The 14,408-nt window shown below is 36.8% G+C and overlaps 1 protein-coding gene across 5 annotated transcripts in view; it reads right to left on the bottom strand.

The window, feature by feature from the left end:
* Positions 1 to 743: 743 nt before the first annotated feature.
* The window catches only part of SANBR (SANT and BTB domain regulator of CSR), a 62,805-nt gene continuing 49,140 nt past the window's right edge, over positions 744 to 14,408 (bottom strand). For 3 of the 5 annotated variants that reach the window (XM_061432490.1, XM_061432489.1, XM_061432493.1), the window contains 7 exons: positions 9,959 to 10,050; positions 9,085 to 9,102; positions 8,600 to 8,628; positions 8,448 to 8,521; positions 8,057 to 8,145; positions 4,186 to 4,277; positions 744 to 3,164 (listed from right to left, as the gene is read on the bottom strand). In XM_061432490.1, the coding sequence (XP_061288474.1) occupies positions 3,128 to 3,164; positions 4,186 to 4,277; positions 8,057 to 8,145; positions 8,448 to 8,521; positions 8,600 to 8,628; positions 9,085 to 9,102; positions 9,959 to 10,050 (431 nt within the window). In that variant the 3' untranslated portion in view covers positions 744 to 3,127. Of the gene's footprint in view, positions 3,165 to 4,185; positions 4,278 to 8,056; positions 8,146 to 8,447; positions 8,522 to 8,599; positions 8,629 to 9,084; positions 9,103 to 9,958; positions 10,051 to 14,408 lie in introns of those variants that run through there. The other 2 variants (XM_061432492.1, XR_009739382.1) reach the window with 2 other exon arrangements.

Here is a 14,408-nt window from a genome sequence, read left to right as displayed (position 1 = left end):
AAATAGAATAGTTGAGGATTGAAGAATTACTTCGAGATGTTGAAGATAAAAGGTTTTTTGTTTGTTTTTATACATTTGCCTTTGGCAGATTAGTGTGGTGGGCTTCCCAGGTGGCTCAGTGGTAAAGAATCTGCCTGCCAAGCAGGAGATGTGGGTTTGATACCTGGGTCAGTAAGATCTCCTGGAGAAGGAAATGGCAACACACTCCAGTATTCTTGCCTGGGAAATCCCCTGGATGAAGGAGCCCAGTGGGCTACAACACAACCTAGTGGGCGCACACACACACTTAGCATGACAGGGCTTCAGCTTCCAAAGCACTCAGCACAGCTCACAATACCTGGCTAAGAGTTCTGAAGAAGGACAATAACAAAATAATGCAACAGTTATAAATCACCTTTTCTGCAATATTTTATCCCTTAAATGTTTGCTGAAGTCCTTACCAGGTTAGTTTTTTTTTTTTTTTTTTAGTGAAGTCGCTCAGTTGTGTCTGACTCTTTGTGACCCCATGGACTGGAGCCAGATTCTCCTGGCAAGAATATTGGAGTGGGTTGCCATTTCCTTTTCCAGGGGATCTTCCTGACCCAGGGATCAAATCCAGGTCTCCCGCATTGCAGGCAGATGCTTTAACCTCTGAGCCACCTGGGAAATGTACAAAATTCATTTCTTCCATGAAAACCTATGATCTGGAGCCCATCTGAACTTTTTGAGAAGATGCAGTGATTCAGATCAAGGGACTCTACAAACAACTTTTGTCATTAATGTTTATTTCAATTAAATAAATGTGAATTCAGAATTAATGTAAGATAAAACCTCAAAGTATTTAGCAAAACAAATGCTATTATGAGCTTAATTAAAATGTTTGTGTTACCTGTGTTATGAACTACAGACATTCACAAAATTTAAAGCACATTCTGAAGAAAATAAAATTCTGATAAATTCTGTTTGTAAAAATCAATTCAGTGGTACAGTCCCCTTGGGGAAGAAGCAATCTGCCTTGTTACCATCAATTAAAAATCAAATGAGATATTTTCCTCTTTCAGTTGTGACCGTCACAGCAAACCTAAATCCTTTATTGATCAGAGAATACAGTAAACAAGACTGGTATTTAACAGGTCTTACAGATCACATAGTATAAAACATTTTCTTTTGCAAATAAAATGTATAAACTATTTCAAAAATATCAAACCATTGAAAAATATGTCGACTGCAACAAAATTTCCAAACAGAAGTTCAAAAATCTTGGCAAAGCTATGCATGTAACATCAAATAAAACCTAGCTTTATTTACCAAATAAAATATTCATTAAAAATACATAACACTTCAACATTTCAATAGAAATTGCTGTTCTGTCATACACTAGCAAGTCTGTTTTCTAAATAATTTGAAGAAAATTTCTAAGATAAATGAAGACTAAAAATAAAAACAATGCAAATTAAAGTGTTTTAGAGACCTACATATAAGTAATTTCCAAACACATAATTGTTATATGATTATGGTTTGGAACAAATTTTCCCTGAGCACTCTTTCTGCTTGGTTAGAAAAACTGATTTCTCCTGAATAATTAGATTTTTCACCCATCAAGTGTATCTGGGAATCTTTCCTTCCAGACATCTCTAAAGTAATAACTGATTGTAACCATCTTAAGGGGCTATTTGAATGGCTATAGAATTATGGTTGAGTTTTAGTGTCCTGAGAACTGTACAGTGGGTGTCTTATACAACTGAAATGATTTACTATTCTAAAACTATCAACAGTTGTTTTAACAACTTCAGAATCCAAATTTCTTTTAACAAATTCAGCTGTTTTAACTAGCTTCACAGAAGAAAGAAGTAATAATCAGTAATTCCAGACCAATACATACATATTAAAAACTGAAAAAAGAGTTGGATTAACATTGTGATTTCTCTGGAATAACACTGAAAAAAATTAAGCCTTCTGCCCAAAACAGGAAATACTTCACCTTAAAACTTTACGTAACTCAGTTTTGAGATCTGTCACTTCTTAAAAGTCATGCAAGCATAAAATTAGCATCACTGGAAATTTCGTCACATAAATGGCAGTTCTCAATGCCATCACAAGATTTACAGCCCAAAGACATACATAATCAGTGCACATGTACAGTACCACTACTAGATGTGTTCCCCTAATTTTTTAAGATCTTAAAAAACTCTTAGCTATTTGAGAGTTTAGGCCTCTTCTCTTTCAAATAAATAAAGTGTAACAAATGCCTTGGAGTCTTAACTATATAAATTTCTAAATACTAATTTTTTACATAGCCTAGCATCACACTGATAGCTAACGGTGAATGATGTTGGATTTGTGATCTCTGAAGAAGATTTCAGCTTCAGGACTAGGGACCAAGCTTGATCACTCAAGAGCTTCTGTGTAGGAGAATTCTATTAAAGTATAAAAAGGGACAGAGAAACCTTCTGACATAGACATCAGAAAAGGGATGGAGAGTGCCCCCCCTCCATAGTCTTATCAAGGCCTTATATACTTTGATCAGACCCACTCCCACAACATTCATCTTAAATTAACAAGATTCGAACTAACAATAGAAAGGTCTTACCAGATCCACTCCCACAAAAAACATCTTATTATAACAAGACTAGTCAGAAGGTTCTTGTTAAGAAGGATAAACATGTCCTAGAACAAGACACATTGCTGTTACATAATCATTAGTACAGAGCTTAAGGAAAAACATACCCTTGAGTCATTAGCTGTGGGCTTAAAGAAAAAATGTTTTACGTGACTAATGTAGAAAAAAAATGTTTGTCCTTTTCTCCTTGAGAGCCCCAGGCTCCTTTCTCCTTCTCGAGGGCCCCAGATCCCTTCCTCCTCTGTGAGGGCCCTGGACCCCTTCCTGTTTGAGGGCCCCAGACTCCTTATCAACCTACCTAAGAATGAATTCTCTCAACACCAAAGGAAAATCAGATTTAAGAAGTTTCATATTTACAATTTCATAAGACTTAACTATATATTTCCCTTACCACTAGATTTTTGTGGCTTTCAAGAATATTTAATAAATAACTTAAAACATTTAGAAGTAATCATTCCAAAGATCTTCAAGTAAGCAATTTCAAGTGTCCAGAGGTATGTCTTCTGTCTTCTTATATTTTAAGGTGCTTTACACAGGCCGACCTTGACCAAAACGACTTTTAGACCTAGATTTTTTTAAACAGAAAAGAACGTAAGAGGTGCTTCTAAAACAACAAGAAGTTGCCACTGCTTTATGTTAAGTCTGATTGACACTGTCAAAATTTAAAGCAAATTCATATACCTCCATAATCCACTTTAAAAATTCTTGGAGTGAAATGTATTTTGGAATTCAGGCCTTTTTTAATTTGGTGGAGATAATATGTACATACATTGTATATTATGAATCTGGAGTAGTGCCCCATAACCAAACACATGAGTACTTCTTTACTGACCTAAATGAGCATTTATGTTAAGATAAATAAAAACTACAAATAGCACCACAGTAGCTCAGATCAGGTTTGAGTTGCCACAAATGTATGAAAAAAACTTTGGGCTTTCTGAGTTTTCTGGATTTCAGAATTGCAGATAAGGCATTTGGATCTGTAGTATTAATGATCAAATTTCAGTAACTGCTAATCTTTCAAAGAAAATTTGTGCTGTCAAATGACAAAGAACATACAAGTTAGATATTCTTTTTCTTTGGCCCCATTGCACAGTATGAGGAATCTTAGTTCCTGGACCAGGAATTGAACCCTGGCCCCCAGTAGTGGAAGCATGGAGTCTTAACCACTGAACCTCCAGGGAAGTCCCACAAATTAGATTTTATCAAGAGAGAACAAGAAATAAGAAAAGTTCAATGATTTATATAAAGTAGTAATACATTATCAATAAACAGCATAAAGATCCTGCTAGTTTGCAGTGGCACTGCAGCTTACATTTGTCAGCTGTTGGCTCAGAACCGAGCTGACTCAATAAACAAAAAACTGATTTTAAAAAACTATACTTTCATTAAATTTTGTCATCATGACCTTTTAAAGTCTTAACTCTTAAGTTAAAATCTGGTTCTGACTAATGTCTTGATGATCTAATCTCCAAACAAAATAAAACCAAATTATGTGCTTCTAGCGTTCATATGATTTTTCCCTTAAGAAAAAAAAAAATCATCACTTCAAAACTGGCATTCTGAATTCACTTCTGCTGATTTACCTTGTGTTTTTTTCCGAGCTGCTCTGCCGAGCACTGACTGGCACTGAGGCCTTGATTTGTGCTTCAAGCCTGGAATAAATACCTCCTGCAAACTGTAAAGGAGCAAAATTAAGTTACTATCTATATGGAACCAATAGAAGAAGTTTGGCTTTATTGAAACAGCATTACTTTTTAATTTAGAAGCAATTTTTTTTTAATTAAAAAGTTTAGCTCTTTGAGTTATAATTTATACGTACTACTTTAAAATTCACCCTATTTAGTGTACTGTTCTGAGTTGAATTTTGACAAATGCATACAGCTGTGTGAACACTTATAAGGGAGACATAACCCAGTTCCATCACCCCAAGAAAATCCCCTGGTGCCCCCTTTTAAGGCCAATGATTTGACGACTTTCTGGCAACCATCAACTTCTGGGTTTTTTTTCTTGGCTGGTCTGTGTAGTTTGCAGGATCTTAATTCCCTGACCAAGGATAAAACGTGTGCCCTTGGCAGTGAAAGAACAGAGTCCTAACCACTGGACCGCCAGGAAATTCCCCTACTTATCTGTTTTATGTCCTTACACCTTTGCACTTTTTAGAACCTTATATATATACAGAATCATGTAGCTTACAGCCTTCTGAATAGGGCTTCTTTCACTTACCATAATGTGCAGGTGATTCATCTATGTTGCAGCATGTATTAGTAGCTCATTCTTTTTTATATACACTGCGGTCTCATTCACTTATCAAATAAAGGACATTTGGGTTGTTTCTAGTTTTTAACAATTCTAAATAAAGCCCTTGTAAAGATATGTGAAATGATCTGCATGGTGAGTAAACATTAAACAATATAAGAAACAGCCAAACTGTTTTCCAAAGTAGCCATTCCCTTTTGCACCCTTGCTAGTTACATATGACAGTTCCAGTTGCTCTATATTGTTGTTAGCATATTAAAAAAAATTTTTTTTAGACATTTTAGTGGGTGTATAGTGGTATCTTGTTGAGGGATTAATTTATGTTTCCCTAATGACTAAGAAGGCCAAAGAGGCTATCTGAGGAGGCTTCACTAATAGCTGAGGAAAGAAGTAAAGTGAAAGGCAAAGGAAAAAAGGAAAGATACACCCAACTGAATGCAGAGTTCCAGAGAAAAGCAAGGAGAGATAAGAAGGCCTTCTACAAATGAACAATGCAAAGAAACAGAGGAAAACAACAGAATGGGAAAGACTAGAGATTTCTTTAAGAAAACTGGAGATGTCAAGGGAACATTTTATGCAAGGATGGGCACGATAAAGGAAAGAAACAGTATGGACCTAACAGAAACAGAAGGGATGAAGAAGGGGTGGCAAGAATATACAGAAGAACTATACAAGAAAGGTCTTAATGACCCAGATAACCACCATGGTGTTGTCACTCACCTAGAGTCAGACATCCTGGGGTACGAAGTCAAGTGGGCCTTAAGAAGCATCCCTACAAACAAAGCTAGTGGAGGTGATAGAATTCCAGTTGAGCTATTTCAAATTCTAAAAGATGATGTTGTTAAAGTGCTATACTCAGTATGTCAGCAAATTTGCAAAACTCAGCAGTGGCCATACGAATGGAGAAGGTCAGTTTTCATTTCATTCCAAAGAAGGGCAATGTCAAAGAATGTTCAAACTACTGCACAACTGTACTCATTTCACATGCTAGCATGGTAATACTCAAAATCCTTCAAGCTAGGCTTCAACTGTATGTGAACTGAGAACTTCCAGATGTACAGATGGGTTTATAAAAGGCAGAGGAAACAGAGGTCAAATTGTGAACATTTGTTGGATCATGGAAAAAGCAAGGGAATTCCAGAAAAATGTCTACTTCTGCTTCATTGACTACGCTAAAGCCTTTGATTGTGTGGATCATAACAGCTGGAAAACTCTTAAAGAACTGGGAATACCTTACTTGTCTCCTGAGAAACTATGTGGGTCAAGAAGCAACAGCTAGAACCAGACAGGGAACAACGGACTGGTTCAAAACTGGGAAAGGAATATGTCAAGGCTAAATACTGTCAACCTGCTTACTTAACTTTTACACAGAGTATATCATGTGAAATGCTAGGCTGGATGAATCACAAGCTGGAATCAAGACTGCTAGGAGAAATATCAACAACCTCAGATATGCAGATGATACCACTCTAATGGCAGGAAGTGAAGAGGAACTGAAGAGACTCTTGATAGGAGGTAGTGAAAAGCTGGCTTGAAACTCAACATCAAAAAACTAAGATCATGGCATCTAGTCCCATCATTTCATGGCAAATAGAAGCAGAAAAAGTAGAAGCAGTGACAGATTTTACCTTCTTGGATTCCAAAATCACTGTGGACACTGCAAAATTTCATGGTGAAAATTTTGACTGCAGCCATGAAATTAAAAGACGCTTGCTCCTTGGAAGGAAAACTAAGTCAAACCTAGCCAGCATATTCAAAAGCAGAGCTACCACTTTGCCGACAAAGGTTTGTATAGTCAAGGCTATAGTTTTCCCAGTAGTCATGTATGGATACAAAAATTGGATCATAAAGAAGACTGAGCACCAAAGAACAGAAACTTTCGAATTGTGGTGCTGGAGAAAACTCTTGACAGTCCCCTGGACTGCAAGGAGATCAAACCAGTCAATCCTAAAGGAAATCAACCCTGAATATTCATTGAAAGGACTGATGCTGAAGCTCCAATACTGTAGCCACCTGATGTGAACAGCTGACTCACTGGCACAGACTCTGATGCTGAAAAAGACTGATGGCAAGAGGAGAAGTGGGCAGCAGAGGGTAAGATAGTTAGCATCACTCCTCCAATGGACAAGAGTCTGAGCAAACTTCAGGAGATAGTGGAGGACAGAGGAGCCTTGGTATGCTACATCCCATGGGGTCACAAAGAGTAGGACAAGACTTAGTGACTGAACAACAATAATAACGACTAATGGTGTTTCTGGTGGTGGCTCAGCAGTAAAGAATCTGCCTGCACTGCAGGAGACAGGAATTCAATCCCTGGGTCAGGAAGATCCTCTGGAGAAGGAAATCCTCTGCTCCAGTATTCTTGCCTGGGAAATGCCATACACAGAGGTGCTGGTGGACTACAGTCCAGGGGGTCACAAAAGAGTTGGACAAGACTTAGCAAAAACAAACAAAAAAGATGACTCATGTTGCCATCTTTTCCTGTGCTTCTTTGCTACCTTCTCTCATGAAGTCTATGGTTAATTTTTTGCCTGCTTCTTTTTACTGGGCTGTTTATTTTCTCACAGTTTATGACTTGTTTTTTTCATTCTCTTAATAATGCCTTTCAAAAAGAAGTTTTAACTTTTGATGAAATCCAATTTTTTTCTTTTATGGATCATGATTTTGGTGTTGGAGCTAAGAAATATTTGTCTAACCCATGGTGATGAAGATTTTTTTTCCTGTTCTTGTAGGGAAGTAAATTTTTCAATAAAAGCATGAGGGGCAAAAGTTACTGTAAATATATGATACTGATACTAATAATGATATATAATGTTATAACTAATATGTAATTCAGTAAGAGTACAGGTATTTTTTTTTATCATTTTTATAGCAAGATAACATCTTAAAGATAACATCTAAGCACGATACAGAGCTGATAAAGTTAGCAACTCCAGGAGGTCACCTTCCACGGTGAGTTGATCTGTTCTTGGATACTATACTTTCAGCGACAGTGTACTTTACTGTGTGTGTTACACAGTATGGACCATACAAGGTGGTGAAAAACTTTTCTGTGAATGAACTGGCTAACTGGTACAGAATATAAAAATATATTAAAAATTTACTCTTTTAAAATCATAAAGCATCTTTATACTTATGATGAAAATAAAGGAGGAAAGAGTACTAAGCGAGCACCATACGTGAGTATGTAATTCTTACTTCTTTTGCTTCCTTTGACCTGACTCGATCCAGATCACCCAATCTCATCTTTATTAGGTGCCCAGTAATTTCAGACATCCGCCGCTGATCTGAAATGTAAAAATTAGTAAATCTTACTTTTTATGAAGATGTTTAATTATTCAGCCTTCTTGAAAGTGGAAGCAGTGGATGAAAGTCAGTCTGAGAGACCTCAGAATGACGGATGCATGAAACCACACATTATCTACTGGGGTTGTCTAGTAATGAAACTCTGGTTGATGCCTAAGGAAATGTGCTAATTTGGGGCCTTATTTCAGTTGGAACCTTTAAAGCTATTCAGCATTCTTTATAAAAGACTCCTATCATTGCTATTTATATCCAATTTGTACAGTACCCAAATATTACTACTTACCATCTTCTCTTTGTGCATCTTGGTTGAATCTCAAGGATCTTGTGGCATCCCACTTATTCTTCTGCATACTCACACTATTAAAAAAATTAAACAAAAATCAGCCTTGATGTTTTTAGAGTGAACATCTGACTGGATTAAGGAGTAATACTCACATGAAAGGAGACACATCTCTAGAAGTTGACTAAAAAAAAGTAGACAACATTGAGGCCCAATTAGAACATATTTACTGATTAGCATTATAGGTAATAACAAAAAAGAGTTTACATTTATTGGGTACAAGATACTGTACCAAGAGCATTACAAGCATTGTTTCATTGAAGCCCTGCAACAACCATGTGAGACAGATGCGATTATTATCTCTATATTAAAACAGTTTCAGAGGAGTTAAGAAACTTATCCAAAGGGAAAGAGGCCTAGAATTTGAACCTGTTTTATCTGACCTGGAAGCCCCACACCTCTAATGCAGTCTTTTAGAATTCACTCATTCTGTGCCTGTGGTCCTTAACATGGAGATGAATGTGCAATCCATCCAACATATACTGTGTAGAATGTGTCCCCGCCCCAGTTTTTCACAAATTTTTAGAATCCACAGTTCCTCTTTTAGCCAACAGTAGTTATACTGTTTTCTTATTCCTACCTGGCTTTTTACTCCTTCCTTTGAAGGCATGAGGAAATAAGAATAATTTTAAAAGGTCATAAAATATAATCAATTCTAAAAATTATTTTATTTTTTGAATAAGTAATACTGGTTCAAAATTCAAGAAGTATAAATAGGACAAAGTAAAAAAGTTTCTGTCCTTCCCCCTAGATATCCAATTCCCTTCCTTAGAGGCAACCAATTTTATCAATTTCTGATATAGCTTTCTATAGCTATTTTATGGATATATAAGAAAATTCATATATATTCCTTTATCTAGTCTACATAAATGGTAGCATAATATACCACTATACATACTGCTCTGCACTTTGCCTTTTTTCTTCTTATAGTTAATTTGCAATGGCGTGTTAGTTTCTGGTATAAAGTGATTCAGCATATACTCTGGAGTGGATAGCCATTCCCTTCTCTAGGGAATCTTCCCAACACGGAGATCAAACCTGGGTTTCCCACACTGCAGGTAGATTCTTTACTGTCTGAGCTACCAGGGAAGCCTATTATATATATATTTATATATATATTCTTTTTCACATTCTTTTCCATTGTAGTTTATTATAAGACTTTGAATATAGTCCCCTGTGCTGTAGGATCTTGTTGTCTATTTTATACATAGTAGTTTGTATATGCTAATCCAAAACTGCTAATTTATCTTTCTTATACTTCACTTTCCTTTCTTCATGTGTCAATATACCTTAGAGATCTTTAATCTCAGTCTTCATAGAGATTCTTCACTCATTTTTACACTGCTAGCATTCCACTGTGGTACTCGTAGCTCTTCTTTTTCGGATTTTTCCTGGATGTATCTGCTTATTTCTTAATACAAACTTTAGAATAGTAATAGATAATTTATAGTTACCTTCTCCAGTGCCTTTTCTTTCTTCTGACCACAGGGTGAAGACATCTGCTTTTTTGGTTGTTTAGTGAACTTCTTTGGCTTCTCCTTTTTCCCTGATAATAGAACATTAGTGTTATCAGTCCATGCACTTGTCACATCCAAAGAATAAAATCACTGAAAAAATAAAACACTGTTTTTAAAAACTAAGAAATTGCCTTTGGGTAAAAAGTAAATATATGGAGAAATCAAACTAAAAGTGCTTTATAGAGGTTCATTTACTTTTCTTCTTTCTACTTGGCGAAAATCTTAGGAAAAAAATGAGGGCAATGAATTCCAAGTCCCAATGAAATTAAATGTAGAAAAATGTTGGGGAAATTACACATATTTCCCTGAATCTAATGTGACAGTGGAGTCATCTCCTAATTCCAAATTTTTCAATATAAAAAATAACTGTAACCCAAAAAATCACAAATTGAGAAGGGGAGGAAAGAAGGGTTCACACACACAATCTTTAAAATGCCTTTGTTCACACAGGAGGTTGGGCTATAAGGGTAAAAATGGAGGTAGACCATAAATGATCCTAGGAAGAAGCAGATCTGGGATAAACTGTATTCAAAACGAGGGCATTCCTGCTATGAACATTCAGACCTTACTCTTGGCTGACAGTTTAGTGGAGAAAGGAGACAGGCCAAAAAAGAGGGAGGGGAAAGAAGTATTTCTCTAAAAACAAGGTTGGAGGGTTGATAATGATACATTAGATTGTTGTTTCCCAATTATCAATTATTTGCACACCATCTTTACAGTTTTTGCTCTATCTTAAAAAAGAAACTTCATCACTACCATAAATGAAAAACCTGTAAAATGTGCTACATAGAAGACAATCTTGCAGATAACAGAATAAAGACAAAACAACATCTAGAATCCAGAGAGATTTATTTTTCTGCTGGCCCTGGGCCCCTGACATGTGTGTCTCTGTTAATGTGGGAGATTAACAAGTGTTATATTGCTAAAAGCCGTGACAGGGTGGGCTACATGATAACAGCAGTGTGAAAGGGTGGAAAATTCCTCCCCCGCAAATGATGATAAAAACAGAACAAAAATAGTATGAACAATCATCTGCAGGTACTGGAGAATAATCAAAGGAAGAGAGAAAGTTCACTGTTTACATGTGAAAAAAGCTTTCTTATCTGAGGGCACTTTCCCCCTCCCCAGCTCAGGGAGGAAAATTATAACCTTGAGTTGCAGGGAGAAAATGATAGAGTTCAAAGCAACAGAGAAGCTAGGTATTCAAAGGGGAAAATTTGGAAATAAGAAAGAGATCTGAGGCCTAAAATGTGAATATGAACTAATTCTGAGCTGAATGTTAAACTATGCAAGTACACGGGAGACCCTAGGAAGCTCAGCTAAAAAGGCAAGCAGAAACTAGGGTGGTGTTGATCACTGGAAGACAGAACTGCTCTCTGTGAGAGGAGGCACATTTCCTGTGCCTTTGAATGACTTCCCCAAACTGTCTTTAGCTTGAGCTTCTGAGAGTCTTGCTGGCTTGAATTATCACAGGTCAGACCTGGGACTGGAAAAACAAGTAGGAATCTAGGGGAACCCCAAAGCAAGAAACCACCAAGCAGCTGAGCCCCCAATAAATTCTTTCCCTGGCTGACCACTAAACTCCCCAGACTGTCATCCTGCAGATGCTGCCACCCTCCGTGGTGACTGCTGAGGAGCTGGGGGAATGCAAGAAGCAAGGTGAACAAGGAACAGGATTGGCCCCAGATAGCTGAGGTGCACATGAAAGGAATAAGTTTAGTGAGCCCAGAGGCCTGCATCTTCCCATACACAGAATGCTAAATTCCTTCACTTGATACCTGATCTTGATGTTCAGACTGCCTGCTCTATTTGTTGCAAACTTGTATATAGCCTAATGTCCCCCTGCCTCCATGGAGCAGTTTTCTCAGAGCTACTGAGATGCTGTGTCCTGGGCTCAGTGTCTTAAACATCCCCACCAGATAAAATAGCTCTCTACTTTTAGAATGTGAATATATTTTTTCAGTCAACAGTTTTGGAGACCATGAAGGAACCCAAAGCAGATTTCTTGCCTCCACCTAAACTTCATGAGAAACCAAGACATAGTACCAGAAGAAGCTCATTAAACTACACAGGCTGGTATGCCCTTTGAGGTGGGGGATAGGCAAAAGCAGCAGCACTTAGCAGGCAAAAAAACCTGTGCAGAGACACCAGCAGGGAGACACATTTTGCAGTGTGGCTTAGGCAGGTTAACTGCTTATGAGAACAAAAATCCCAACAATTTTTAGGAGAATAAAAGGTTTCAGAGTTGCACAAAGATGACCAACCTAGATAGCATATTGAAAAGCAGAGACATGACTTTGCCAACAAAGGTCCGTCTAGTCAAGGCTATGGTTTTTCCTGTGGTCATGTATGGATGTGAGAGTTGGACTGTGAAGAAAGCTGAGCGCCGAAGAATTGATGCCTTTGAACTGTGGTGTTGGAGAAGACTCTTGAGAGTCCCCTGGACTGCAAGGAGATCCAACCAGTCCATTCTGAAGGAGATCAGCTCTGGGATTTCTTTGGAAGGAATGATGCTAAAGCTGAAACTCCAGTACTTTGGCCACCTCATGTGAAGAGTTGACTCATTGGAAAAAATTCTGATGCTGGGAGGGATTGGGGGCAGGAGGAGAAGGGGACGACAGCGGATGAGATGGCTGGATGGCATCACTGACTCGATGGACGTGAGTTTGAGTGAACTCCAGGAGTTGGTGGTGGACAGGGAGGCCTGGTGTGCTGTAATTCATGGGGTCACAGAGTCGGACACGACTGAGCGACTGAACTGAACTGAACTGAACCTACAGAATTTAATTTTCACCCAGAAGTCATGAGATAAAGAAAATGATAAGTATGATCCACTCAGAAGAAACAGTTGATAGAAACAGATTGAGAAGGCCAGCATGTTGGACTTGGGAGACAATAATTTCAAAGCAACTGTTACAAATATGTTCAAAGGAAAAATGGTAGAGAGAATCTCAACACATAAACAGAAAATATAAAAGAAGAACCAGGGGGGAAATTCTAGAGCTGAAAGGTATAACTGAAATGAAAAAGTTAAAAAATGTACCAGATAGGCTCAAAAGAAAATCTGAAATGGCAGAAAAATGAATCAGTGAATGTGAAGTCAAGGATTAGAAATTATCCAATCGGGGGGAGAGATGACTGAAGAAAGGACCCAGAGCCTCAGAGACAATATCAAAAGGCCATAGGTGTATTGGAGACCCAGAAAACAAATGTGAGAAAGGGGTACAAAAAATACTTAAAGAAATAATGATTGTAAGATAACAATTTATAGATTCAAAAAATTCAGCAAGTCCCAAATAAACACATAGAAAATCACATCTAGGCATACCGTAGTCAAGCTTCTAAAAGTCAAAAATAAAAAGATAAATCTTGAAAGCAGAGAGATGAAAAGTATACATTACATACATAACAGGGGAAAATTTTTATCACAAGGACTAACTTCTCAGAAACAATGGAGGCCAGAAGACATTGAAATGACATATTTAAAGTGCTGAAAGAAGGCAATATACAGATACATAGTTATACAGTTATGGCTGATTAGTGCTGTTGTATGACAGAAACCAATACAACATTACAAAGCAATTATCCTCCAAATTTAAAAAGAAGTGCTAAAAGAAAAAAGTTGTTAATCAAGAATTAAAAATTGAGAAAATTGTACTTCAAAAACAAAAGCAAAATAAAGACATTTTCAGGTGAATAAAAACAAGAGAATTCACTAGTACACTTGCAGTATACTTGTACTACAGGAAATAAGAAGTCATTCATGCTCAGTTGGTTAATCCATGGGGTCGCAAAGAGTCAGACACACTGAGAGACTTTCACTCATGAATGAATGAATGAAAGAAAATAACATCAGATGGTAACAAAGATATAGACACAAATGATAAGTATGTTGGTAAATATAAAGGACTAAAGGTATATGTTTTTCTTTGTTCCCTTCTCTAAAGGTTCTTATGTTAATATTTTACCTGGAGTAATTCATATTACCTTTAAGTAGACTGTGATAGATTAAAAAGGCATGTTGAAATCTTTAGAACAATCAAATGCAAAGAAATATAACTAAAAAGCTGATAATTTAAATAATACACTAAAATTTTCTTAGCACAAAAAAAAGCAGTAAAGGAGAAACAGAGGAACAAAACATTTGAGCCAATTAGAAAATGAATAGCAAAATGGCAAACCTAACACAACCATATCAATAAACACATTAAATATAAATAAAATAAATGGTCCAATCAAAATGCAGAGATTGTCAAACTGGACAAGAAAGCAATTTCCAACAATATGCTATCTACAAGATACATACTTCAAATTAAAAACTCCGACTGTTGAAAATAAAAGGATAGGAAAAAGATATGTCATTCAAATGGTAAACAAAACAAATCTA

This window comes from Bos javanicus, chromosome 11, assembly GCF_032452875.1.
Source record: "Bos javanicus breed banteng chromosome 11, ARS-OSU_banteng_1.0, whole genome shotgun sequence".
Classification (NCBI taxonomy): domain Eukaryota; kingdom Metazoa; phylum Chordata; class Mammalia; order Artiodactyla; family Bovidae; genus Bos; species Bos javanicus.
This window is presented reverse-complemented; position numbering and strand designations above follow the sequence as displayed.